The sequence below is a fragment of the Elgaria multicarinata genome, chromosome 3 (assembly GCF_023053635.1).
Source record: "Elgaria multicarinata webbii isolate HBS135686 ecotype San Diego chromosome 3, rElgMul1.1.pri, whole genome shotgun sequence".
Lineage (NCBI taxonomy): Eukaryota > Metazoa > Chordata > Lepidosauria > Squamata > Anguidae > Elgaria > Elgaria multicarinata.
Window position 1 is genome coordinate 2039375 of NC_086173.1, and position 27758 is coordinate 2067132.

A 27758-nucleotide genomic window follows, 5' to 3' on the forward strand; every position below is an offset into this window, starting at 1 on the left:
GTTCATCGTTTCCACACCAGGATAGATAAGGGTATGAACAAAAGAAGGGCTGACCTATTTTATGTGTTGTGTTGCACCAATCACCGTGTCTCTCTAGGCAACTGGAGTTGAGCCAAGACAGTAGGTAGGTAATTGTGGATGGAACATCTTGGAATTTGCTTTTGACATAGAGTCTGTTCTCAGAAGTTATGAAGAAGCCCTAAGAGTACAATCCTATAGACTGAACTCCTCTTTGAAGGTAGCCTCCATAAATTACTATTTTCAGTGGTTTTCTCCCATCCCGTATACATCTCTTCCCTCCCAGAGTGTTTTCAGCATTCCTAGTAACTGAGAAACTAAAGCTGACCTTATATTTCTTATAACCTTCAGGGCTCAGCCAGTTTACAGTTAGCAGAAGGCAAGGGAGTGCAAAGCCTGCTTTGACACATTTGTATTTTAATATTGATTTTGTTAGCAAGCCTGAGTTTTTCCTCTTGAGGAAGGCAAGATAGAAATCTCTACATGAGAGTTTCACACACTCAAAGTCCCTGCTTAGCCAGTGGTCACACTCTCAGCCTAACCTCCTCACAGGAGGTTGTCAGGATGGAAAAGAGAATATGACCCCATGAATGTTGTCCAGGACTCATTGGAGGTTGCCCAAGATTCAAATGTAAGTAGTAAATCTTTAAAGGCCTATAAAAGCCTGGCAACTAAGTTCTGTCAAGGGGCAAAGGTACTTCCCTGTTATCACAGGAGTATATGCCATTGCATATGCTTTTAACCTTGAAAAGAACTTGGATTTCCACAATTTTAAAGTGTTTCTATGAATCCTTCAAAGAATGGGTGCTAGTCCCATAACGTTTGAGACAGGTCCTGTGTCAAAAAGGAGCATGAAACGCACACTTTCAGCTCAGCAAAAATCTAGAGAAGCCCTGTATTTAAATGCAGAGCTGTGGCATGATGCAAGCCTCTCCCACTTATAGGTGATTCACAGCAGTGATTCACAGTTCCCAACATGTCCTATGCGACTTCTGCTTCACAAGCTTTTGGGGTTCAATGTTTTATTAAAGGTGCTCAGCAATTAGCCCCACAATCACACCCACATTCTTCTTCTCCAGGGGAACAGAGTTCTGTCCATTGAAAGCAAAGAGGAGGGATTTCTTGTAAAGTTCCCCAGAATCACAAGTCAAAGAGGCAAATATATTTAATGTTTTTAATAATTAAATTAATCATTCTGTAAAACAAACCCTTGCAAATCACAATAAATAGAATAAATTTCCCCCTCCTTTAAAATCTACTATATACACAGCTCAGATCCACAAATTCATTATAGGGAACAAGCTGCCAAAACAAGCCTGAAAACATTTTAGTCAAAGCCAACAGACTACGCACACTTTGAATATGTGTGTGAACGGCAGGGATAACTACCAAAAGGCCAAGGTGGAAATGGCTTAAGGATCGCAAGATCCCTTGAGAAGATCATACAGAAACTAGGGAGAGGGTAGATGAGGTTCTTAATAGGCGCAGAATCCTATGCAGTTAGACATTACTGATTTTGGATCCCATATTCCACAAGGGAACCAGGGCCAAACATTCAGCCCACAGATATAGGAATACGTCATGGCAAAGTCTTCATTTCAGGGTTAGCCTTGACATCCCTGCCTGGTGCACAAAGGGGAACATTTTGCCCTTAGGCAAAATGCCAAGTGTTCCCCACAAGGGACCAGATTCCTTGTGCAAAGCAGGAGGGGAGCGAAGGCCCCAGCCTCGCAATGGATGCTCTTTGCGTTAGAGAGACCCTGTCCCACCCGAATGCTCTTTAGGAGATGTTTATACCAGTGGTTGGGACCTTCCCCAAACAAGGAGAAATAAACCAAAGCTGAGTTTAGGATGGTACAAGCAGGAGTGCTCCACCACAAAGGCCTTCTGGCTCCTAGTGAACTGGCAGGATTGGGAGAAACCGGAGAGCAGAAGCAAAGAAGAGAACTCATAAAATACATATAAATAGAAACAACAGCAAAAGTCAATTAAACTCACACTCTGAGGTAGGGCAGGAGGAGCTGCCTTTGTTCCAGGGCCCTGGCAAGAAAGGGAGAATCTCCGGGGATTGGGGGAGGGGGCTAAGTATACAGAAAGGATCTGTCTCAGAACTGATCCTGCTCCCTTTGAGCCCAGGCAAGGCGACCCCCTCTTTGGATTAAGCTGGGACAGAGAGATACTGCTCCAGAATGCCCTGGATGTCTGAAAGCCCAAGCTGCTGCGCTAGCTCCAGTGGTGTGCGCCCTTCAGAGTCCTGGTGCTGCAGCTTGGATTGAGGTGCAAGGAAGCAGACCACGTCCTTGTGGCCTTCCCAAACAGCCACGTGGAGCGGCAGCGAGCCAGAGGCGTCTGGGACGTTGACATCAGCGCCATGCTCCACCAAGATTTTCAGCGTGTCAAGGAAGCCAGTGCGGGCAGCATCGTGGGCAGGCGCCGTGCCCGACTCATCTTGGATGTTAGGGTTAGCACCTTGCTTCAACAGCTCCTGTGCCACGAAGATGTTACCGAACATCATGACCTGGGGGAAGAGGAAGGGGTCAACGAAGGATAGGGCAGGTGATGTCTGCAGTAGGGCAGACAGGCAGCACTGCAATTCATTCTCTGGTCAGAAGTAGCTGCAGACAAGGAGACATTCCAGCGGAAATCATCACATCCACAGATCCTAGTCAGAGCAACAGATATTTCAACCAATATGTAATTCAGCCTTCCCCAGCCTGGTGCCCTCCAGATGTGTTGGACAGCAACTTCCAAAATTCCCAACACATGTGGAGGGCACTAGGCTGGGGAAGGCTGGTACAGTTTGTCGTTACCTGCTGTGGAAACTGGCATGGAGACAACTGGCAGGCAGCCCAAGAGGGGGCTGAATTGGGGGTTCAGGGTGGGTGGGAGGTGGACACTTGACTTGCAGGACTTCACAGGACCTGCAGGTAATTATCCAGGCAAGGACGGGTTTGCTCCTCCTTTCCCCCATGCAGACCCTACACAACTAATTCATTCCCCTTGCGTGCCCCTACTTGGCTTGGCCCCAGCAGGACGGAGCCTGTACCGGCTATGCCTGCATGCTGTTTACAAAGCACAGTTGTTTATGTCTGTTGCGGGTGAGCTTCCCTGTGCAGGTGGGAAGAGGCGAGGGGGAAGCGGGGAGGTTTGGAGCCAAGCAAGCAGCAAGTCCAGAGCGAGGGGAGACGTCCGTCGGGGATGGGTGCTGGGCCCCAATCCTGCTCAGATGAGGGGGCATGAGATGGAGCCCAGCCTACAAGGGCTCTGTAGGGATGTCCGCACTGCCGGCCACGACCAGGGGTTTTTTCCTTCGCCTCCTACGCGAGAGCAGGCCTGTGGCTCAAGGGAGGGTTGGGGGCTGAGCCCTGGGAGGAGGCGCCAGGGCTCGGCGGGGGGCAGGGGGTCCCGCCGGGAGGGAAGGAGGGAGGGCAGGTGCCCGCGGGCGGCCGGGGCGGCCTCGCCTACCTGCAGCGCGGTCTTGCCGAAGCGGTTGTGCGAGTCGGGGTGCACCAGCTCCTCCTGCAGCAGCCGCCGCACCTCCGCGATGTCTCCCCGGGCGGCAGCCGCCGTGAGCTGGTCCCCGGCGCGGATCTCGGCGCTGCCGGGCAACATGCCCGCGCCGGCACCTGGCGGAGGCAAGGGCGGCCCGGAGTCAGCGCCGGAGGCGATGGCGGCGTCCGGGCGAGGCGAGGGAGGCGAGGCGAGGCCCCCGCCGCCCTCTGCCCCCCAGGGCGGCGTCCCGGGGCTCGAGGCTTTCTCCCAAGCTAGCAGGACACCGCTCTGCACATGCTCAGGTGCCCCCCCTCGAAGCCCATCACCCCCGCCGCCGCCGCCGCCAGCCGATGCCCGGGCCAGAGGAGCCGCGATGCTGCCCCGTTGGGCGGGGAGCTCCTTCTCCGGCGCCTGCCTGCCTGCCTGCCTGCCTGCCCGCCTACCTCCACTCCCGCTCCTCCCGGCACTGGTCAAGCGGGACAGCAGCCAGCCAGCCGGCCGGCCGGCCGGTGTCCCGATCGCCGGCGCCTCCTCCCCGGGGCGCAAGTTGGGCTCGCTGGTCCGTCGGCCGCCGGGCTGAGAGTCGCTGTCGGGGGGGGGGGGGGCGCGCCGCCGCCGCTGGAATGCCGAGCGGTGCCCGGGGCGGGGCTGCTGCTGCTGCTGCTGCTGCTGCTGTGCGGAGGGAAGCCGCGGAGGGCGGAGGCGGCGCGCCTGAATGCCTGCCGGTGGGTGGGTGCGAGCAAGCGAGCGAGCGGCCCCTCCTCCCTACCTCCCCCCCCCCCCCCGCTGTGGCTTCACCGGAGCGTCGCCTCCGCCCGGCCCCGCCCCCACGTGCCCGGGCGCCGCTGCGTGTTGTTTCCCCCCGCGATGCTGCGCTCCCGACTTGGATACATTGTCACCTGCTCCGCTCTCTCTCTCTCTCTCTCGCCCTCGCCCTCTCCGCCCTCCCCCGGGCAGGGCCAATGAGAGGCCAGCTCCGGGCAGGAGCCGGCGCCTCCCGCCTCCTGATTGGCCGCCCGCAGGCCGACGGCTGGGCGGGCCTTGGCGATTCAAACGCAGGTTCGGGCGGGAAAGAGGCTGGCTCGGGCCCCCGCCCCTCCCGGCCGGGACAGGGCCAGCGGGAGGTCGCGACCTGCGGGAGGGAGGGAGGGAGAGGGGGGAGAGGAGGGGGGGAGGCTTCTTCCTCCAGGGCACGGACGGGCGGACCCTCTCTCCGGCATCCCCGCCGACCCCAGACGGGCTTCCCCCGCGAGCCAGCCCTGCGGCGGGGAAAGGGCAGCCAGGGTCGCTCCCTGTGGACGCCGGGGCTCCGGCTGCCTTGCTTGGCTCCGTCCGGATCCGATCCTTCGGACGTGTGGAGCTACCTGAGCCACACACCTGGTCTGAGCCACACACCTGGGTTGAGCTGCCCTGAGCCACACACCTGGTTGAACTGCCCTGGCGTGGCGTGGGGGTGGGAGGGGGTGTGGACATGGTTGCCCAGCTCTTTTTAGAAACAGAACCCGGGCTTTCTGCATGTGCTCCACTGTCAGCCAGCCTCCCCGAACCTGGAGGCTGACCAGGAGCGATGGAATCCGGAGCCCCAATACCTCCGGAAGACACCTGAAGACCTTTGCATTCACCTGTGACCTTTGCCTTATCTTCTTCCCACCTATTTTATTTATTTATTTATTTATTTATTACATTTCTATACCACCCAATAGCCGGAGCTCTCTGGGCGGTTCACAAAAATTAAAAACGTTCGAAGTATAAAACAGCATAAAACCATAGTACAAAATACAATAGAGAGTCGTTTGGGAGGCTTGCAGATTGCATGCCCCCCACTTGAATGCCACCGGCTGTGGTACTGCTGGGTTTGCATACTATCGACTAAGCTGTGAAGTGCACTATTTTCTGAGAGCTCCCAAATACCTGAAAGATTCAAGGGCTGGCCTAGATTAGATGCCTTTATAGCCCAATCCTATGCATTGTTACTCAAAAGCAAAGCTATTCTTCATTAAATAAGACTCACTCCAATGTAAGTAAGCATCCATAGGCTAGTAGCCTTAAATCAAAATCAGGTAGATTACTTGCTAACCAGCTGAGTATTCTATTTCCTGACCTTGCAGATGGAACTGTAAAGGAAATTAGCAGTGCAATCCTATCCATGTTTATTCAGAAGTAAATCCCACTGTTCAAGGGAGCTTACTTCCTGGAAAGTATGCGTAGGATTGTAGCCTAAATAAGAGGAAATTGTATGTACAGCCAGATATTCAGCATGCAATCTGTCTAAGAGGAAAAGCCCTAATACATGTAATAGAGGGAAATTTAACAGGATAAAAGTAATAGTAAAAGGTACCTGCAAGGCTGGTACCTGTACTGTGAGGTTTCAGCTTTTGTGTTTGAAAGTACAGTGCTCAAATCGCTCTCTACTAGCAATTCACAAGGAGTGTGTGTGTGTGTGTGAGAGAGAGAGAGAGAAACTTTTCCTTTGAGAATGCAGGATGCGAAGCTGCCTGTATTGTTCAACTGCATGCAACAGCCTCTTTTCTTCCTGCTCAACCCTCCTTCAAAGTATGGCAAAAGTTGAGAGTGTTCCACATGTTCTGGGAAGCAACTCCTGACTTCCCAAAACAGACACATTTTGTCCTTTTGGCATGAGATGTTCAGGCAAATTAAGAACTCTTAAGAGCACAACAAGTAACCTTGAACTTTGTGCACCTCTCCCGAAATAGAATTTTGAGATTTTTTGCCAGCAGACATCTTCAGTTGAGAAATGGTCAACAGAGACGCAAGAATAAGCCGCTCCATTTGTTGTCCGTTGAAAGCAACATCTATACGACAACGGGATTGCGCCTAATTGAATATAAACCCGAATTTTCATAGATTCGAATCTAGGCAAAGAGCAACACACTGCAGCAGCAACAGTGATATATTTACTGCTCAGAATATGCAGTCATAGAAGAGCCCTTGCAGAGCAAAGTTGCTCCAGTGGGCATGAACCCTTTTTTTTTTGGTAGTGCAGTTATTAATACGCACATATGAAGCTACGGAACCCTAACATTTTATCTGCAGAGCTCTGCAGATTTATATCAGAGAAAACCCGGGGGGGGGGGGGGGAGAGGAACGAGGCAGCAGAGGAGGATGCGAGAGGAGGACTAAACATCTCCTCCCTCTAGCTGCCCGTCCCCCTCCCTTGTTTAAATTTTATAAGCACTATCTGCGGAGTTCTGCAGGTTCATATAATTAAAAATGAAAACAGCGGGAAGGAACAAGGCAGCCAGAGGAGGACGTGATAGGTGGGAAGGCTGAAAATCGGCCAATCACTTTGTCCTGCCCTCAAAGCTACGCCCACATTTCAAAATTCAATTAAACTCCCCCAACAACATATAACTATAATGCAGCGCAAACTCGAAGGTTGATCCAAAAGCCGCCGTAAATCGCAACTATGAATCTGCGCATTTTCTGGTTCGCTGTGCTGAATGGACAGCTGTGTCATGTGTCCTGAAATGCAAATCTGCGCGTTTAGGTCGGGGTAAAGAAGCTGTATAGACATCCCCCCCAGGGCTAAACTGGAAGGTAGAGTTAGCATAGCAAACAAACAAGGATTAGGAGTAATGGCACATGCCAAAATGATGGTTCCACATTGAAAACCATTTATTTATTTCACTTACATTTATAGCTCATCATGGTCTAAGGCAAGGAAAAATAGTAACCTGTGACATATTCTTACAACAAGAGGTAGGCAGCAGCTATTTTCACTTTACAAATAAGGAACTGGGGCTAAGAAAAAAAGGGCCTCCAGTTCCAGCTTCCATACAACTGTAGGTCATGCTCTGCCTGCTGCCCCATCCCATGCTCCACTCCAGACACCACAGAACAAGGAGCGATGCACCTACGGGGAACTTGTGTCCCTCCAGATGTTGCTGGACTCCAATTCACATCAGCCCCATCCAGCATGGCCAGTGGGCAGGACTGACGGGAATGCAGTTGAACGTCATCTGGAGGGCCACATGTTCCCCACTCCTCTTCACGGGAACCCTCTAAAGGAGAGAGGTTCTGAATGAAGGCTTTACTCCTGGATGTATCTCCAGCAAGTAGCCCTGGCAAGGCATAGCGTGTTGACATGTCATCAGAGCAGGTCTACTGCTCTTGTAGGCTGCAAAGTAGTACAAATGCCACTTCAGATGCAACACAGATGGGGCCATGATGTCCCCTTCAGGCACTGGGTAAAGTGGTCCATTACCAAATCAGTTTGCAAGTGAGTGGAGAAAGGAACAGAGCAGCATTCTAGGAGAAGGACACACATGCACACAATCTGCTTCAGAGAGAGCCAAGTTTAAAAGGGTCCTTTGGGCATCCAGTCTCCTTCATTCTTGAGGGTGTCAGAATCTGCTGGATTGCAAGATTATTGTGTCCGGAGCTGGTAATCTGGAACAAAAGGCACAGGATACAGTAAGACTGGGTGGCCATTTGCCTAGAAAGCCCCTTGGCTGTAAACAGTTCTGCACCTTCCTGGAGCAGCTGGTACATCTGCAATAGATGTACCAGCTGGCAAGAATGAACATGCAGGGAAGGAGCTCAAAAATTGTGTCTGTGAAATGGGGATACTAATGATCTCCCACGCAGGATTGACATGATAATAATAGTCTTAAATGCAGGCTGGAAAGTGGCCAATCTTGTACCAATTCAAAACAAAAAAAAAATGCTTCCAAGGTTGGGGTGATCCAAGTAACCTATCAATCTCACATCTAAAGTAAACTGATGGAAAGCTTTATTAAGGCTAGTATGGTCAAATATATAGAAGAATAAGCCCTGCTGAACAAGAATCAGCATCGCTTCTGTGATGGGCTTCTTCCCTTTTCAGTCTTTTAGTATACTTCGAGGACATCTTATAGAAGAGGTGTTAAATCTCTTTCTGCCTAAGGAATGAATTCAATTTTGGGGAAGCTCCAGGGGGCCTGATTCCAGTGGCGGTTGAGGCAAAAATGCAGAAAAGGGAAGTCACATGGGAGATGGTGGCAGGGTGTGAGCAACATGATGGGCATTACCCTGGCTCTCTAGATGAGGAAAAAAAGCACTACTGTAATGACATGGCAGACACTCTAATAAGGGCTGGGGGCCTCTGACCCAAAGTGAAACTCAGCAGCAAGTCCAATCAGGCTCTCCCCCCAACAATCAGCCAGAGCTTAGAGTCAAGCACCTGTTTGCAGGGACTTTGGCTACAAACGTTAACTTCTCCCGTGTTGATTTTGGCTCTAGGGGAGCCACGCTGCAGAAATTGCAAGTTCTGTTTGCATTCTTTTCCTTGCATAAATCCATTATGTACGTGTGTTGGGGCGGGGGATGCACTTTGTGCAGAGCGATGTCTGAATGGTCCTTCCCAGGTCCCAAAGTTTCTCTCCAAGAGACAAGGGAGTGGGTTACACAACTTAGCTAGACCGGCTAGTTGTATTCAAGCACAATCCAGGGAAGTAAAAGGTAATTTTCCATTAGTTGCTTTGCTTCTCACAGGTGTCAGGATGAAAAAGAAGGCCAGTATCTATATGCCCCAATTCAGCTTCCTGGCAGCCTTGACAACTTACCCCCACTCTGGGTGATATAGCGGACCCACGGCAGAGCCTGGTACCCACTCTTCTCAATTATCTTCATGTACCGCACCTGAATTGGAACGGGATGGCAGAAAAGGAGAGCGTCCCATCAGCCTCCTTTAAGTCACTCATCATCTTCATGTTGGATGGCACTTCACATCTACGCCGCAGCCCAGCGGCGAGCACCTGTACACCCTCACCCTCTCCGAGGACATTTTGGGCACTGGGCAGAGCCTGCCTTAGAATGTGTGTGCCCATCGCAAGCCCATGTCAGAGAGGAGCTGTCATCCCTTCTATTTGATAGTAAGAGTTCGAATGATTGTGAAAAATATTTTCCAGCAACAAGTAGAAGCTACTTGCTCTCAACATTTTAGCTGAGCCTGTGTCACATATGCAGTCACAGCTTGGAGTCTGAAGCCCTCCAAGCTGTGGTGACCCTGCGACTCCAGGGACAGGGAGCCACAGAGTCACCACTCCCACTTCTCCAGCTCCAATCAAATGAGCTCACCTGAATCCCAGAGACTGTAAAATAGGGAATCTCAAACCGGACTGAGATGGGTGGCCGACCCTCCAGTTCCTCGTTCTCGACACTTGGCAGCCCAAAGTGGGCCCGCATCAGGTACTCCTTGCCTCCCTGCAGAACCAAATGCAAGAGAGGTTGGGGCCTTTCCCGGTCAGTCGTTACAGAGGCCAGCCAACGGCATACTCTGGCACGAGCATCTTCCATGGCCAAAGGAAAGGGGCAAGTAAGCCCATTGTCAGCACCTTGTAGATCTCATTCATGCTTCCTCAAGCTCCATTGGGATCCCGTGGAAAGGGATTCACTAGCAGTCGTAGCATCCCTTTTCAGTGGGAGGCGTGGCCTGACCCTAAATGCACCTCCTCCCCCAACAGGGCTTGCAGGAGCTCACATACTAGGGATGTGTGTAAAAACCCTTCTTGCCCCCATCCCAAATGCAGCCAAAGAGCCCTTGGAGTTTAATCCACATCTTACTGAAGTCACTGGCGAAACATCCATTGCCTGGAATTGCACCACTGATCTAGAAAACGTGGGGCAGGGCAGGGCAGGGCGTCTCAAAGAAGGGGCATCCATCTTACCGGGAAGGACTTGATGTTCCAGATGACAACGTTCTTTTCAGGCAGGTATTTCGCACTCCCAATGCTGGTTTTGAATTTGGGTGAGTCAGCATCACTTGGGACTGGCACACATATCTCCACACCATTGGCCACCGACTGCTTCTTGAACTGTCCCTTTGCCTTTCCAAGAATAAAACAAAGTCAGAGAGAGAGACACCGACTCATGACAGTTAAAATCTTTCCCTTTCCAACTAAGTCTCTGTCACAAGAGAAGGAGAGCTAAAGCAATCATGTGAGAAGTTTGAGCTTTAAAATCAAGGTGGTCCAGACCTCAGGACCGCTTTGGATCTCCCTCTTATTGCCTACGGGAGACTGGAGAGTGCCTTCTTTCCCCCAAAGCTGTGGCAGATACTTCATTTTTAGATCAAGTGGAGAGACTTGTCCATTTGGAGCAATCACTGAGTACAAAACTCTACAGGAAGAAACAGTCAAGGAACCTGTGTATTGGTCTGTTTTTTATTTATTATGGAGGCATCTCTGAAGGCCATTCACCTTAACCATGATCTCCACTCGGCTGTGAGAGAACTTCTCAATGACGGACTCAATCCAGATGAGAGGTTTCACCTTTATGCAGAGAGAGAAAGAGAATACATGTAATTCACAGGGGTCCAGATATGTCAGTAAGTTGGATGGCTGAAGAATGGCACAAAGAGCAAGGGTTACTCAAATGTATTGCATCAGGCATGATGGAAGGTGAGGAACTGTCATATCCTATATATATCCTATATATAGGTGGAGCAATCTTTCTCCATCTTGAAGCAGCAGAATATAAGACCCCCAATAGCTAGGCAGTATTTTATCTTGCAATCACAATTAATGCTTATTACTTGAATGTCAAGTCAATAATACGCAACACATCTGAGAAGAGGAGAGATCACTTGGGGCCACCATCTTGCTGGCATCTGTGGCGTTACACCCCATAAGTCAATTCCAAATGTATGTCTGCAGTTGGTAAGTCTGTGGTTTTTAGAAAGTTGGCCTGAGTGGGTGGAGTTAGAATGTCTTGGGAGGGAGGAGGAGTGGTATATAAGGGAATGACGGAGGGGATTGTGGGTTCTTGTTCTTTTCAGGGAACCTTTTCAGGGAGACTTGTTAGGTACTCTTAGAGTCTGTAGCGCTCTCTGTGTTTATGGTACTTAAGTTCTGGGAAATTTGAAAGTCAGTGTAGTGAGTGGTGTCTTTAGGGTGTGGTGTGCATGTAGTGGAAGTATATTGATCAATACTGATAATAAAGAAAGTTCAAGAGTGATTGTGTGAGAAAAAGGAAAGCGCGAATGTGAATGAGTGACCAAATTGTATGAAGGGTTTCAAAAAGGTTTTTAAATGTTGTTATTTGAAACAAAGCTTATGAACTTTTAAAAATAAATTTTGATTGTTTTGTTTTTAAACTACCACAAAAAAGCCCATGTGTCTGTTTGGCATTTATCATCTTAAGTTTACACATTTAACACCCGCTCTGACAATCATTCACCTCAGCAGATATAACTCACAGCGCATTATTATATATATTAAAATCCTTCTCCATGTTTCTCGCCTGCCCAAGGGTCTCTACTTCCCTTGCTCGGCTTCGTCCATTTTCTTCTGCTGCCCCTTACGCCTGGAACACTCTTTTTCCTAAAGCTTTTAAAACTTGATTTTGTTCTGACTTTTATACTGTTAGTTTTACTCTCCCCTGTGCCTGTTTGGTGCATTCTCTTCCCCTCCTTATTGTTTTATTATGATTCTATTAGAATGTAAGCCTATGCGGCAGGGTCTTGCTATTTTATTGTTTTACTCTGTACAGCACCATGTACATTGATGGCGCTATATAAATAAATAATAATAATAATCCATTTTAAACCCCTTTCTCCACATAGTTTGGAGGAAGGTGGGTTTTATCCCTTGTCTCAGGCGTATCAAGTGGTGGTGCTTAGCTTGAGCAGGGAGTAGCTTCGGCCGGGTCTGGTGTTCAGAGCCTGTGTCGCCCCATAAGAAGTGGTGGCAGACATGAGGTCTGGTGTTCAGAGCCTGTGTCGTGGCAGCATCCCTCTAACCTTTAACACCGAACCATGCTGGCTTTCCATGTTGGGTGAAAAGACATCAAGAGGAAGAGAGAGATGTTTTTGGAAGTGCTGGGATTGTACAAGATTATGGGATCATCTATAGTGTGATTATCCCACAGTGCAAACAGGGTTGTGGCTGGACATGTGTCACGGTGGTAGGGACTGAGTTGCCATAACAGATGTCTAGCAACAGGCGTGACTCAGAAACGGCAGATATCCCATTATCTACAACTACAACACATTTTCAACCACTACAGCACATGTTCAACAACAGGTGTGACTTAAAAACTAAGGATATTCCATCTGGTTTCCTGAACAGGGAGCCCGGTCACCAACTGGATGTATTTCCCGCTGTCCTTGAACGTAAGTAGAGCAAACCAAAGGCCTGTCTAGTCCAGTGTTCTCTTCACATTGTGGCCAGATGCTCCAATGGCAAACCCACAAGCAGGAGATGAGTGCGATAGCAACCCCCTGCTTGTATTCCTCAGCAACTGGTATTGAGAGGCGTATTGCCTCCAATACTACAGGTGATGCATAGCTATCATGACTATTGATAGGCTTATCCTCCATGAGAGGATTGCAAGAGCCTCTCACTTCCCTGACAGGGAAGTGGGCAACTGACCTAGGTGGGCATTAGGAAGCAGCTAGTCTGGGTAAACCAGGTAATCCCTTACCATTGGCCATGCTGACTGGGGCTGATGGGAGCTGTGGTCCAAAACTCCTGGAGGGCACCAGATTAACTACTCCTGCCCTACCATGGCGTTTCCCAGGGCCATGTAAGATCAGATGTTTTGGACTACAACTCCCATAATCCCTTACCATTGGCCATGCTGACTGGGGCTGATGGGAGCTGTGGTCCAAAACTCCTGGAGGGCACCAGATTAACTACCCCTGCCCTAGCATGGCGTTTCCCAGGGCCATGTAAGATCAGATGTTTTGAACTACAACTCCCATAATCCCTTACTATTGGCCATGCTGACTGGGGCTGATGGGAGCTGTGGTCCAAAACTCCTGGAGGGCACCAGATTAACTACCCCTGCCCTAGCATGGCGTTTCCCAGGGCCATGTAAGATCAGATGTTTTGGACTACAACTCGCATAATCCCTTACCATTGGCCATGCTGACTGGGGCTGATGGGAGCTGTGGTCCAAAACTCCTGGAGGGCACCAGATTAACTACCCCTGCCCTACCATGGCGTTTCCCAGGGCCATGTAAGATCAGATGTTTTGGACTACAACTCCCATAATCCCTTACCATTGGCCATGCTGACTGGGGCTGATGGGAGCTGTGGTCCAAAACTCCTGGAGGGCACCAGATTAACTACCCCTGCCCTAGCATGGCGTTTCCCTGGGCCAGAATCCCAGACCTACCTGTGTGTTCAGTCGATAAGACATGAGCTCAAAGTCTCCATCAGGTGGAATGAAGGAAATGGTGCGATCATTGTCAAAGCGTGACAGTCGTACACACTGGTGGAACTTCACATCCTCTAGCTCCACAGACTTGTTTTTTCCCCCTGGAAGCCAGAACCAAAGTTGTTAGAAGGGGGAAGTGAAAGAGGCTCAGCTCCGGCCAACAGGTAATGACAGCTGTCGCTTCTATGGCTAAGAGGTTTTAATAAAGAGTTGCCTGCCCGTGTGGTGCCAAGCCTCTTAGAACCCATTCAATGAAAAAGGTACTTCCAAAGGAGGTGATGCATTAAAACAGAGTTATCCTTTTCCATAGGAATGCTATAACTTGATTTATATGTCTATATCTAATTCAGTTCTTTTTCTTTACTGTTCACCACTTGGGAATCTTTTTTTAGCTATAGAGCTGCTTCTAAATCTTATAAATAAATACATCAAAATAATACAAGATCCTAATTCAGAATGATCAAATAGTGCGCTAAAGACAAGCCAAAGAAGTTGCATTTCCATAGACCTACTCACGCAGTCAGCCTGCCTTTTACCCCAGAGGTGTGGAGGTTGTGGTGATGTCTTTGGAGCGGAGGGAGAGGCCTAGCAGCTCTCACCTTTATGCGACCAACTTGACACCTCCCATAGATGAATGCTAATGTTCAGAATAGGCCCTTGGGCTCAAGCTAAACCTCTACAGAAGAGGAAAATCCCTGGAGGCTAAGCAGAACCCACAGCAATTGCCCCCAGACAAATCTGTTTGTTAGGTGACCAGCCTGGTTAAGCCGAGAGCTGCATCCCCTTGTTTCTCTCTCTGCTAGCTCAAGCAAAAGCAGATGCCCCTCGGCCTCGGTGCCCAGAGGTACTTACGCCCTGTGAGTTCAAAGAGCACCCTGTCATTGAGGCCCAAGCGCAATTCTGGCATGCCTGAGAGGAACACCTTCAGCTTGATGGAGCCCACAATTTCACTCAGCAGGACGCTCCCATTGGCATTGACCTGAAAGACAGACACAGCAAGGTCTAGGCCTGGGGGCCACATGCCTCTCTCTACCCCCCTTCGCCTAGAGGAAGGGGGCACCTCCTTTCCCCTAATAGTCACGCTGAAATTACCCAATGCGCAAAATAAAATTGAGCGCTTAAATGCACTGCATGTACATAGAGGCTAGCCTTCCCCAGCCTGGTGCCCTTCAGGTGTTTTGGACTCCAGTTCCCATCAGCCCCAGCCAGCATGGCCAAAGGTCAGGAATTTATATTTATTTTATTAATTAAATTTACTGTGCTAAGAGCTGAAACACCTCGAGGAACCAGGAGATCACATCACATCCTTGCAAAGCCAATACTCTAAAGAGGTAGAGAAAATATTGGTTTGAGGTAGACCTCAGCCCCCAGTCTTTGGGCTGTTGGAGCACCCATTGCTCCTGGAAACCAGCATTTCTCTCAGGCAATGGCCAGCTCCAGGCGACTGCCAGAGGCAAGCTCTTCTCTCCCCACGGGAGTAGGCAGGACACCGGGGCAGAGCCGCAGTGAAGCTGGGTGGGCTGCCCCCTCATTCTTGCCATCCATGCTTCACTGGGAAAGGCCGTGTGCCTGGCAGCTAAGCAACCAGGCTGTGTGGCGTGATCACCAGCCCCGGCCAGTCAACAGGGGTGGCCAATGCCGCTGACTGTTCCAGCTCACCTTTGCCCTGCCCTGCCCTGCCCTCCTCTCTTGGCTGTGCCGATGCAAACAACGTGATCCAACCTCAGAGAGCACTATTCAAACCCTGCAGCTGTCCAGCTGCTGGTGCAAAGAGGAAGTGAGGTGGTAGCTGCTGCTGCTGCAGGGAATGGTTACTCAGTGGAGTACGATCTCTCAGTGGGCACTAAGGAAGTTGGCTAGGGGCACATTGGCACCCATGGTGTAGCAGATATTGCTGCTGCTGCTGCTGCTGCTACTACTAATAATAATAATATTTCAATTGTATCAAGATGTTTGTGCCTGAGTGAGCCGGAGAGCAGAATGAATGGATTTGTAATGTAACATACTTGACACATATCTGATCTGACCCAGTATTTAGTTTTCTAATTTCTACATTAAACATTCTGAACCACTATTTCAGGTCACTGCATCTCAGTAAACCCATAGCATCACCTATAAAATATAGATATATACATCTGAAGTGTGTCAGGTTGTATATCATTTCACTGTAACTTAAATGAAACTGTGTAGAACAGAGGAGACACATTAATGTGTATAACCACGTTAAAAAGACAATGAAATAAATTTTAGAGAGAAAAAGAATTGTGCATGGGCCCTTGTTTATTTTATTATGTGTGTTATCATGATCAGGATACAAAGCTCCGCTGTGCGAACTAATGCAATTGGCTTTGCCCTAGAGGTCTCTTACACTAGCACCATATAAGCTGTATTCGTGTTCGTGTTGCATTGTGTAATGCACCATATCTCTGACCACAAGTAAGTTGGATCCCTGCATTGACTCACCAGCAAGTTGACAGATTCAATGACATCAATGAAGACCTCATTCTTCTTGTATTTGATGCCCTCCGATCTCCAAGAGACTGCGTTGGTGACAGTGGCGGGAACACGGGATTTGCCTGTATCCAGCTTGTTGCCTTGCTGAGTGATGTACCTACAATGGGGTGAAAAGCAGCAAGAACAAGATTTAGCATTGGCCTGTTAAGGGCAGTTATTTGTCCTTCCCCATAAAGGTATCCAAGTAACTCACTCCTGCAAAATTTTACTATCTGTTGTCTGTGGAAACCCAAAGTCCATCAGCTCATCCAGTAATTCATATACAATGACAAAATTGTCACGGATGCTCTCTTCTTCCAGCTCTTTGAAGTATTCAGAAAAGACCTGACAAGGAGATAATGGAAGAGTCATCCAACCAGGTTTCATATTGAACAGGTGAAGGCAGATCATCCCTGTGGTCAAGATCTAGGAATTCTGCAGCCTCAATACTCACATTCTGCAAATGACAAACTTTACAGATTTGGTACATTTAGCCTTCATTTGACTGCTTAGCTCAAGTGCATCTTTCTTGCCGAACACCTAGTTTTGGGTGCATCAGGAACGGGGAAGGGAGGATATGAGGCACTCAGGGAAAATTATGTACAAGGGGCAGGAATTAGCAAACTAATTGCTATCCTGAATGTAGAAGCCTTGCCCTCTAACGATGGTCACTGTCGGTTCTACTCCAGTTTTCCCCAAACTGAAGGAGGCACAGTTTTCTTCTGAATCAAAATTGGAAGCAAATCAAATGCAAAGTAAATTGGATTTATTTTTATCTGGAGTACATAGGGGCAAGAGCTTCACCTGTCTCCTTCAAGGGAAGGTAATTCTGCTATGTCTCCATTTCAGGAATAACTGAATGATTCTGGGATGGTTCTCCGTCACAATGCTGTTTGAAAGGAAGCAAGGTCAGAGACATTTGGGAATGACCGCTCTGTTCAACTGCTCTGTTTTACTAGGTGTTTTCCATTGTGGCCGCAAGGCCCAGAACCCTAAAATGTAGGCTGTTATTCATGCTCTGAACGACTCTTTAGTTTTGGGCAACTTATATGTGACGCTGTCTCTGAAGACTTTTTGGAAATTGCAACAGGTCCAAAATATGTCTGTTGACAAGGAGTGGCTAAAAAAACACATCTCACCAGGTCTATTTCCACACATAAGTGCTGATTGCTTACATTTAAAGACCTACACAGCTTGGGACTGGGCTATCTGAACAGCTGCCTCCTCCCATGTGAACCTGTTTGCATGCTAAGGCCCTCCTCTAGGTCCCCCCCCCTTTCAGAGAGGTTAATGACTAGAGAGAGGACCTACCCAGTTGTGGCACCTCATCTATGGAATCCTCTCCCCGGGTAGGTTCACCTGGCACCTACAGTGATGTCTTTTTAGTGCTAGGTAAAGATCTTGGTATTCACCCTGTCCTCCTGATTATCTTAATCTGGTTTAATCTGTGCTAAAATATTAAATGTTTTAATACTCTGATATTTTTATTACTATAAATATCTATAAATTATAAATAATTGTTATTCATTTTATTGTTTTAATGTACCTCATCCTTGGAGTTGAAAACAATGAAAGGCAAGGTGCAAGTGTATTTTTAAAAAAACAAAACAAAACCCAAAAAGCTAGGAGAGGCCACAGCTCAGTATGATAAGAGCACCTGGTTTGCATACAGGAGGTCCCAGGTTCAATCTCCCGCTTCTCCAGGTAGGATAAGGCAAGAATCCTCCCTGAAATGGAGGATTAAATGGAGGGGCAGGTTTAGGGTTCTTGAACTTGTGTACAAAGCCCTAAACAACTTGGGACCAGGATACCTGAGAGAGCGCCTTCTCCCTTACCAACCTGCCCGGTCACTGAGGTCATCCGAGGGCCTGCTCCTGGTGGTTCCACCTAGATCCATCCTCCGATTGGAATCCACCAGGGGAAGAGCCGTCAGCGTGGTGGCCCCCCTCCTGTGGAACTCCCTGCCTCTGGAGGTCAGGCAGGCTCCGACCTTGTACTCCTTTCGGCGCCTCCTGAAAACATCTTTATTCCAAGAAGCCTTTCTTTAACATGCAGCCTTGGATTTCTGATTTTTGCTTCTTTTTAAATTTCTTTTTAACTGTTTTATTCCGTTTTTATTTTCATTTTACCTTGTACACCGCTCCGAAATTTTTCAATGGGGAGCGGTATATAAATATTCTAAATAAATAAATAAATAATAAATCCTGGAGAGTCATTGCTGCCAGTCAGTGTCGACAACACTGGGCTATATGGACCAGTGATTTGACTCAGTTAAGGCAGCTTCCTATGTTTCTGTTATCTATTAGATGACAGATTTGATCCTTTGAGAGACTAGCAGGATTTTGATTTGTGCCTTCAAATGGATGTCAGGGTTGTAATCCTCCAGGGAAATTGAAGGCACTAAGACTAAGGCTGCAATCCTATGCATGTTTAAACCAAAGGAAGTCCTACAACTCCCAGCATTCCCTAGTCAACCATGTTGGCTGGGGCAAACTGGGAGTTGTAGGTTGTTGTATTTTTTGTCTAAACAAGCCTAGGATTGCACCCAAAGGGATCTGCTTTGCAGTGTACATAGCGTCTATTTGCAGGCTCATGCAGAACTCAGCATCATGTGTGTGGGGGGGGGGGGGAAGAGTTGCCTGTCTCCAGGCTCATCTGGGCCAATAAATAAAGCAGCAAGAAAGACAGAGATAGCAACTTGCTTCTTTTCCTCTTGAGAACGAAGGAAGCGACAGCTTTCTCCATCTCCGTGCTGTTTCCCCCTGAAAGTCTGAGAATAGCTACTGACCTCTACCACTTTGTAGAGAAAAGAATACACCAGTGAGGCATTGGCATTCTTCGTGGTGATGGCCACCACTACATAAAAGGCAAGGATAAGGAACAGAGACAGGGAAACGGGTAACTCTGTTTTCAATTGAGAGCCATTTTCATCCGATGCTTTTAAAAAAAAAAGCTTATTGTTAACCGTAAGGTAGTGAATTCTACCACTTTAACTATTCCCTTTGCTATGTCCAGAAAAGCCAGGGTTAGATATCCTAGTCTAGATATCTGTTGGACAGAGCACATGACATCACATAGCAAGAGACACAACCCTGCTGGTGCACTGCACCCACCCACCCCAAGCCAATGCTCAGAAAGTCTTGGAACTACTTGTTAAGCTTGTGGAGGATGTGTATTTTAAAACACAATGCACATGTACTCTGCTTTACCACATCAGTACTCATGTCGTCTGCCTCCCGTGCGCCTCCTGCTCCTTCTGGCCTTCTTCACACAATGAAAAAACCTTAGAAAGTCCAATATATTTTTAAAGACAGAAGTTGCTGTATCTCCTGTGTGCAGGAGAAGCAGCGCAATTAGAAATGCCGACTGAATGGGGCTTGTGCACGTTGTTTGCTTCCTCTTTCAAAAGAGGAAGTAACAAGCAACAGAAACAGGGGCGGAGAAGTGACGGTAGGGAAGTGTGATTTCCCCCGTCTGATGGAGCTCTATGACAAGGGGAAAGGATATTAGTAGTAGATGATGCTCACACTTGTTTAAAATGGATACATGTTCCTGGCTGTTGCTGGAAACCTGCCCATCCCAATTTATATGGGGTTTCTACCGTTGTTGTGCCTCCACCCAGAAGAAACTTAAGGGACTGTAGTTTGATGAGGTGCTGAGAATTATCTGCAAGAGCTCCCATCCCTTAGCCCTCTTTCTCTAGGACAGGGATAACTTTTTTGGCCCAAACAGCCACATGTGATGTTGGCTCAGGGGTTTGGATAAATTAGTGGACTAATTATAGTAATGATTAATGTCTGGCCTGTTTGACATGACTGATGCCACTTTAAGAGTACAAAACTTTGGCATTCTGGTCTCCTGAAAAGAGTTTTGCATTCTCAAAATTGTGGTGTAGTAGTTAGAGTGCTCCAGTGTGGTGTAGTGACTAAAGTGTTAGACTGAGAGTCAGGCTATCCGGGAGCTAGTCCCCACTCAGGCATGGAAGCTCGCTGGGTGACTTTGGGCTGGTCACATCCTCTCAGCCCAACCTACCTTGTAGGGTTATTGCTGTGAGGATAAAAATAGAGAGGAGCATTATGTACCCCCCCTTGGGTTCCTTAGAGGAAAAAAGGTGGGATATAAATGTAATAAAATAAATATTAAGAGATTAGAAGTCACCTCAACTAGATGGATATCCAGCCAATTGCTACTGTCTCATATCCTTTGTCATATCAATTTTCTCAACCATCAACGGCTAAAGTGTGACAAGGAGGCAGACATTTCAGAAGACAATATTGCAGTCCAAACCTCTCTCTTTGCTCTACTGGGTTCTTGGCTGAAATCTGAATAGCCACCTGGAGGTGCTGGAGGTGGTGTGGTAACCCTTCAGCCACTAGTGCCTGTTATCACTAGTGTTTTGCGAGATTATTTTTGGCCCATAGCAGAGAGAGAGGGAGACCTTCTTTCCCCCACTCCAAAAGTCCTTGTTTATTTAAATCAGAACCAGGGTGTTAGAGAGATTTGTTGACTTGTCCTGAGGCTTGTGTAGGAGCCACATAGATTAGCTGGAGCTTCTGCCAGAGCTCAAGTAACCACGCTCAGATGACATCATTTAAGTCTTTAACATGGCTTCCAAAAAGGACGACAACCTCTCAAGCCCTGTTAGGCAAATATCCAAGTTAAACAGAGAAGCAAACAAGTCTGATATCATTGTTTCTTTTATTCTCTGCTCTGGCCTGTACTTTTTCAATTTTATTAATCATGCCTCATTAGCTATGGATCCCTTGCATCCTTAAACAATTTACCTAAACTGAATACCCCGGGGCTTAATTGAACACACCAGAGTCCAGGCTGGTACAGAAAGGAGAGCCCTGGGTCTTAAAACTGTTCTCCCCCCATAGCTAGTGTTCCTTCCAAATTTTCTGGATGTTCTAGTCCATTTCTCCAAGTGGCTGCTGAGTGAAGCAGTTCTTTTGCATGCCGTCCTGATTGGGGTGGGGAGAAGTGTGTGAAGGGTCTCAGCCAGTGTTTGGAAGCTTTGTGCCTCTCTCTGCAAAGAGTAATGTAAAGTTTGGCAGGGGGAGTTGCCTGAGACAGAGTCAGGGCTGGCAGAGGTTTCTCCGCAGGCTAGTTTCAGAACCTTCATGGGCCAAATTCCCATGGCATAGAGATTAGTCTAGAGTGTCTACCCCCAAATGTGTCTGACTTGACTTTTGATATCAGAAACAGTAGCAGTTGTCAATATCACCCACGATCTCAGATTTGTAGTTGAAATTATGTCCGTTTACTCAGATATTCTAATGAACCAAATAGGCTATTCACAAGTATCTACTTGTCTTTTCCAGCTGAGTCAGGTGATGCAGAGGAAGTGCTGATCCAGTATTTGGGAACAGTAATGGATTGGGTGAGGATCAAGAGTGCTAAGGATGTGGAGATGCAGCTGGTGGGCACTTCGTCTGCCCAAGTAGAGCCGGTGTTCAGCCAGCTCTGGACAGGATTGCACTTTTCCAAAAGGATCAACTGCACACTCTGAGTGTATTGTTAGATTCATCTTTAACACTTGGGGCTCTAGCAGGCCGCCTTAGTAGAAAAGTAGAAATAGTGTTCTTCAACAGCCTAAATATTAGATTCAGTCAAAAGTATTTAAATAGGGGGGAGCAAATTTGCATAAATTGTATTTAATTAAACACTGCTTTTTGGTTTCCTTGCAATACAGTTTGCATTTTTTCCTCTAAGGAAGCAGCCTTTTAGCCCTCATCTGTCAACTTATGGGCATCTAGTTTATTTAAGATATTTTTAGGCTATCTTTTAGGGTCAAACCCTTACAAGGCAGCTTTCAACACAGAAAAATGGCATCGCTTAAATTTAACCATAAAACCACATTTAAAATAAAAACAGCGACAAGCCCAGCAAAATTACAATCCAATCAATCAAAATAGTAAAAATCTATTGCAGCACTATTTCAGCATGAGATTCGTAGTGAAAAGGACTTTGCAGATGCCTCATTCTTGTCCCAAGACAGGACAAGAGGACCGTCTCATCATTCTTTATTTCTCCTCTTTCTAATGAGGTTCTGAAATGCAGGACTTGCAATCTCTACTTGGCTGTAACTTGAGAGCACTGGAGAAGGCTAATGGGTGTGTGCTTGGGTGCAGAAATTCAATCCAGCACGTGCCATATATGGCCCAGGCAAGCAAGTCAGATGCTGGGATGTCTCTCTGGCTGTGAGTTCCCTCCCTCCCTCTCTCTCTCTCTCTGTGTGTGTGTGTGTGTGTCAGAGTCAAGCAGGGCCAGGCTGGGATCACAAGGCAAACGCTGGACCTCTGCACAGGGATAGCAAGGGGCAAGGCAGCTCCAGCCACTGAAGACTGGAAGCCAAAGTGCCAGCTAAGAAATTTAACAGGAGCACCCAGATCTAAAGGCATCTAAAGTCCTTGGTGAAAGCATTGGCTCTATTTCAACACAAGGGGCAGGGGACTCCAGACCAAGCTTCCCCAACCTGCTCTCCAGATGTGCAGGACTGCAACTCCCATCACCCCCAAACAGCATGCCATGCCATCTGGAGATTATGGGAGCTACAGTCCAACACATTTGGGTGGGGTCACCCCAGTGGGGAAGACTGATCTAAAGCCTCTGCCCCTTGGGTTGTAATCCAGCCAATGTTTTCCCCAAGGAGGACTGTCGAGGCCAACACCAGGCCAGATCACGAGAGAGGTGGTGTCCACCGCTCAGCTGACTTGCCCTTAGAAACAGAGGCAAAGCCATTGTCCTCCCGTCCTCTGAGGAGAGCAAACCAAGCAAAGGGAAGCAGAACGTTGCGGTCTACCAAATAAATAACACCTCACAGGGATGATGCAAAATTCCATGCCGGACCTGTGGACGCTGCGCAAACAGAAAATAAAGGGCAGAATCTAGATAAACACGGATGGCCAGGATTCTTAAAAGCGCATGGCTGGAAAAGGAAAGCAATTCAGGGAAGGAGCTGCCATGTAACAGTCACTGCTGGAAAATCAACAACCCTGCGCATGATGTAGGCTAAACTTCCCCACCCTGATGGGTTGCATTACAACTCCCAGTATCCCCTGTCAGCATGTCTGGCTAGGGGATGCTGGGAGTTGTGGTGCAATTTGTCTGGAGGGCATTAGGTTAGGTAAGGCTGCTGCTGTAGGCTCTCTGTCATGGCAGACATGTCCATGGTGCGCAGGATTAAACGTGCTTTTGTGCACCTTGGCCAAATGCATTTTCTAAGTGGTTGTCAAATGCCTGCAAAAAACCATTCATGCCCACCCAGCTGGCTCCAGGCGCTCCTGGCTCCAGGGCCGCCCAACCTTCTTGGAGATCGGCCCTTGTGAGTGTTGGCAACATGCAACTTGGGCTTTGGCTAATGCAAAGGGGTTTGAAGGGGTTGCCGCATCTCACAGCCAACTAGACCAGGCACTGAAAGGATACAGTAGAGGTTGCTGTGCTTGATCCAGAGGAAGTGGATCTTTCCATGGGACAGAAGTGGTGTCAGGGCGCACTCTTCCTCCTTCTGCATCAGGAGTGGCATGAAGTAGTCGATCTCCGACATGCTCACATCACCCTTATAGTTACGGCTGATGAGCGGCTGTAGGACAGGAAAGTGGTAAAGTAAGGCGGCCTGTGCATGACTGGCACAGCCTCCCCTATTGCTAGGGCTTGAGCAAAGTAACACCACCACTCCTGCTCACGCTCACACCCCTCCTCATCAAGGGTCACCAGGTCACCAAGGCTGCCTCCCAACCCTGCCTTCTCTCAACCAGCCTCCCCTAATCCAGCACCCTCCAGATATGTTTGACTACAACTCCCATCATCCCAAGCCTGCATGGCCAATGGTCATGGATGATAAGAGTTAAAACATCTGGAGAGCACCAGGTTGCAGAAGGCTGCCCTAGACCACCCTGGGTCACAGATAGGAGCCATAATGGGTCCAGGACAGATACAGACCAGTCCCTTTCGACCTTTAGCAATGCGAGTTCAGGTTTTCTCCTTTGTGCTCTCGGTCATAAGGGTAAGTTTTGGTTAGAGATATGATGGGAGAAAAGCGAAAGAGTAGTGCTACAAGGCTTCCCAGGAGCCTGCAGGGTTCCCAGCAGGCCACCACTGTCCATAACCAGGTTTCCCATTAGTGCTCTCTCCTCTGCTTCTTCCTTCACCATTATTTATTTTCAAACCATGACCCTGAGTGCCCATCACTTTACAAACACAAGATCACATCCAAAATGCAGCACATTTCCCCAGAGGAAGTTTGGGGAAAGGAAAAAGAGGCCGAGGCCAAGAGAGGACACTTAGTAAGGCACCCTTCCCCAACCTGGGGTTTGGACTACAGTTCCCACAATCCTCAGCCAGCATGGCCAACTGTTTTTAAATAAAGTCACAATAATGCAGGAAAAATACTTTCTTTTCCATTAAGGAAAACAAAGGAAATGCCTTTATTAATATGTTTCTCATTCCAGTTTTGAACAAACACAACTTCCCACAAAGTCTCTGCATATGGTCAATCTTCTCTCATTCCAATATAAATGAGACAATTTTGTCCTCTCAGCTCCTGAACTGGTGCCTTTTTAGTGGGGTGCTGTTCCCATCTTCCATGAATTGGTCTGCTGCAACTCCTTTTTTTTTTTTTTTTGGAAGACTCAGCCATGACCAACTCGGGCAGCACCACGCAAATCCCGTTGTGCACAGGGTGATGCCAAGTGTGTTCGGCGATTTTATGACGGTCTTTCCCAACCTAGCGTCCTTCAGATATTTTTGAACTACAGTTCCCAATGTTACTGACCATTGGCAATGGCAACTGGGGCTGATGGGAACAGAAGTCCAAAACATCTGGAGGGCACCAGTTGGGAAAGTTTAAATGCTTCCATCTTGCTTCGCTACAGAGCTGGGCCCTGGTCTAGCTGAGCTCTCCTGTTACCTAGCTCTTTTAAGCACCCCGGCTGGTGTAACAGGCTGGTGTGCCCAGCAGTAGGTTGGGAACAAGTAAACCTATACAGGATTGGAACCTTTCTCCCTCCCTCCAACAAAAGGCCAGCCATGTCAGACGGGGCCCACCCAGAGCCAGTTTAGGGGACGACAGCCAACGGCTCAGGGGTTGGGGTGGGAGACCGAACCAGCACTGCTGGAGGCTGGAACCCCTCCTAGCCCTGGTTCCATCTCCTGGCCCTGGAAGTATGATGGAAGTAGAGCCTAGTGGGCGAGAGAAGGAAACAGAAGCGATGGCGGGCAGCACAGGGGCCGCAGCAGCCAGGGCTCTTCAGGAGCTCTGTGCGGGCAGGAGGGCCCCTAGCAACTGGGAAACACGGCCAGGACACCTGGCTCCGCTCTCTCGGGAGGCCAGGGCTCCCTCCCCTCCGGCTGCCGTTTGCCCCCATGGCGCATGGAGGGAGGTCGAGGCGGTCGAGCGACGGGAAACCCAGATCTGCAGGCAGAAGCACGCGGGGGCGGGGACGGCCGGAGGGGGGGGGGGTTGGGGAAACTTTGTCACTGTTGGGGAGGGAGGGGGGGGAGGGAGCCCACCCCCCACCCTGGGAAGGACCAGGGGGGCGACTCACCTTGCCTTTCAGGTCAAGGATGAAAACTGCCGAGGCGGACATCCTGCTGCGCCCACTTCCTCCTCTCCGATCGCTCTCTGCAGCCACCTGGGCCAGGTGAGTGAGCTGCGCCTACAGGTGAGCTAGGCTGTCTTAAAGGGAAGGTGGCAACCCGAGCGGGCGATAGAAATCCTCCGACAGAAAGGGAGGGGCAGGGAAAGAGGCGCGGGCACCGGTGTCGTGGGCCATTGCGGCCGCCGCAGGCTGCAGCCGCCGCCGCTCAGGGGTCAGGCAAGGCGCGGGGAGTTTGGGAACGGGGGTGCCGGGCCCGAGGCTGCGCGGCCCGCGAGTTCTGGAAGCAAGCGGAGCGGAGCGGGAGGGCGCCCCGCGCTTCTCACCGCTTGAACCCGGGTACTCAGACGTGCAGTGGAGGCGGGTGGCTCAGGTTTCGGGGGGGGGGCTGTGAATCCAGTCTGAGTTTCAGTCTGAGCCACTAAAGGAGCTGTCCGAGGTGGTGCAGCCGTTTCGGGGACAGGGTTCGAGCCTTGAAAGTTCTGGCTGTTTCCGGATTGAGACCCAGAATGGATTCACGGCCCCACCGAAATCGGAGTTACCAGCCTCCACTGCAGACGCGGTGCAATGCTGGTGGAGCACTGGAAGAGGTAACCATTAACTCGCTTACTAGTACCAGAGAGCGAGGTGAGCCCGGTACATTGGAGAGGACTTTCCTGCTGGGTAAACACGACTTTTGGATTGATGGGGCGGCGCGCCTCCCCCGCCCCCTGCGATCGACAAAGGCGGTGCAGCCGTTAGCGCAGCCTTCCCCAACCTGGTGCCCTCCAGATGTGTTGGATGATAACTCCCCTAATTCCCAGACCGCACGGCTGGCATAGGAGGTTAAGAGCCTGAGCTGGAATTGCACGCAAGCATTCTTCCACGGGTGTTCTTGGGCAAGCCGCACTCTCTCCATCGCAGCCCCACACCTCCAATCTAACCAAATGGAGTGATGGGGTTATTATGGGCCCCGCTTCACAGACATTTTTGCATTTAAGGCTCCAGGCCTATGAACGCTTACCTAAGTCCTACTGAACGGAATGAGGCTTACATCAGAGTAGACAAGATTAAGATCCGGCTGTAAGGCTGACAATTCTAAAATATTTTCTTAGGAGTTAGTGCTATTGAACTTAGTGGGACTTGTGCTGCACGAATATGATGATAATCTCTTCATAACTGATACTCAGCATTTACACAAGACTATATTCAAAACTCTACACATGCATCATCTCACTAACCCTGATAACAACTCTGTAAGGTAGATCGGTGCAATTATCTTCAAATTGCAGTGAGTGTGTGTGTGAAAGAGAGAAAGAAAGAGAGAAATACAACAGCAGTTTATCTAACACCACCTAGAAGTAGACAGATGCAGTAAGCTTTGAATCAAGACTTATTTATTTATTACTCTTATATACCGCCCCCATAGCCAGGGCTCTCTGGGCGGTTTACAGACTTGCTTGGCTCCCATTCTTACTATATTCTATAAACTGTTATAAATACTGTGTAAGTGCTTTTCTAGTTACTTTATAACCCAACCCTAAAGCAGAACTTAGTGAGCTTACTTTGTGATCATGTACATAATTTATGGTCGGTGTACTAAGCTTCCATGCCCACTGCCATCTGACTTTCTTGTCTCTGTGTCCATCTTCCCAACTCCTGTGTCCACAATCATCCTTGATGGGGTGGTCAGTGTGGGATGTATATGTCCCTGTACGCAAGGCAAGCTTTGGACTACCTCATATCCTATATCTCCACAACTGGGGGACTTATCCCCTTTGAGAAAAACAATAATAATCTCCAATCAAACTTTCTTTCTCTCCCCCCCCCCCCCGCAATACTCATTAATAATATGCCATGAGCCCAGATTACCATTACAATGCGAATAAGGAAATGATGGCATGGCACCCCAAAATAAGTTTGGGCTACCTGAAATCATAAAGCCACACGTCAAGAAGAGCACCTCTTTAAGTTCACATTGAATTGCAGTTGTCCCAATAGTCAAACTATTTATTA

The 27758-nt window shown here is 48.8% G+C and overlaps 2 protein-coding genes across 2 annotated transcripts; both read right to left on the minus strand.

Annotated features, from left to right (window-relative positions):
• Positions 1-1178: 1178 nt before the first annotated feature.
• Positions 1179-4172, minus strand: CDKN2D (cyclin dependent kinase inhibitor 2D). The gene is made up of 3 exons (XM_063123021.1): positions 3954-4172; positions 3484-3644; positions 1179-2536 (listed from the first exon to the last, which is right to left on the minus strand). The coding sequence occupies exons 2-3, from the start codon at positions 3628-3630 to the stop codon at positions 2177-2179; spliced, it is 507 nt and encodes a 168-aa protein (XP_062979091.1). The 5' UTR covers positions 3631-3644; positions 3954-4172; the 3' UTR covers positions 1179-2176.
• Positions 4173-7124: 2952 nt separating this feature from the next.
• On the minus strand, positions 7125-25891 carry AP1M2 (adaptor related protein complex 1 subunit mu 2). The gene is made up of 12 exons (XM_063123022.1): positions 25713-25891; positions 23593-23749; positions 18953-19020; positions 16379-16509; positions 16135-16282; positions 14524-14650; positions 13630-13772; positions 10710-10781; positions 10179-10337; positions 9589-9714; positions 9075-9150; positions 7125-7920 (listed from the first exon to the last, which is right to left on the minus strand). The coding sequence occupies exons 1-12, from the start codon at positions 25752-25754 to the stop codon at positions 7898-7900; spliced, it is 1272 nt and encodes a 423-aa protein (XP_062979092.1). The 5' UTR covers positions 25755-25891; the 3' UTR covers positions 7125-7897.
• Between the last annotated feature and the right edge of the window lie 1867 nt (positions 25892-27758).

Coding starts and splice junctions, on each gene's coding strand:
- CDKN2D (XM_063123021.1), bottom strand. CDS start 3,630: ATGTTGCCCGGCAGCGCCGAGATCCGCGCCGGGGACCAGCTCACGGCG. Junction 2,537..3,483: donor TCGGCAAGACCGCGCTGCAG/GTAGGCGAGGCC, acceptor CTCTTCCCCCAG/GTCATGATGTTCGGTAACAT.
- AP1M2 (XM_063123022.1), bottom strand. CDS start 25,754: ATGTCCGCCTCGGCAGTTTTCATCCTTGACCTGAAAGGCAAG. Junction 19,021..23,592: donor CAAGCACAGCAACCTCTACT/GTATCCTTTCAG, acceptor CCTTTTATGTAG/TGGTGGCCATCACCACGAAG. Junction 9,151..9,588: donor TTACAGTCTCTGGGATTCAG/GTGAGCTCATTT, acceptor GTTCCAATTCAG/GTGCGGTACATGAAGATAAT.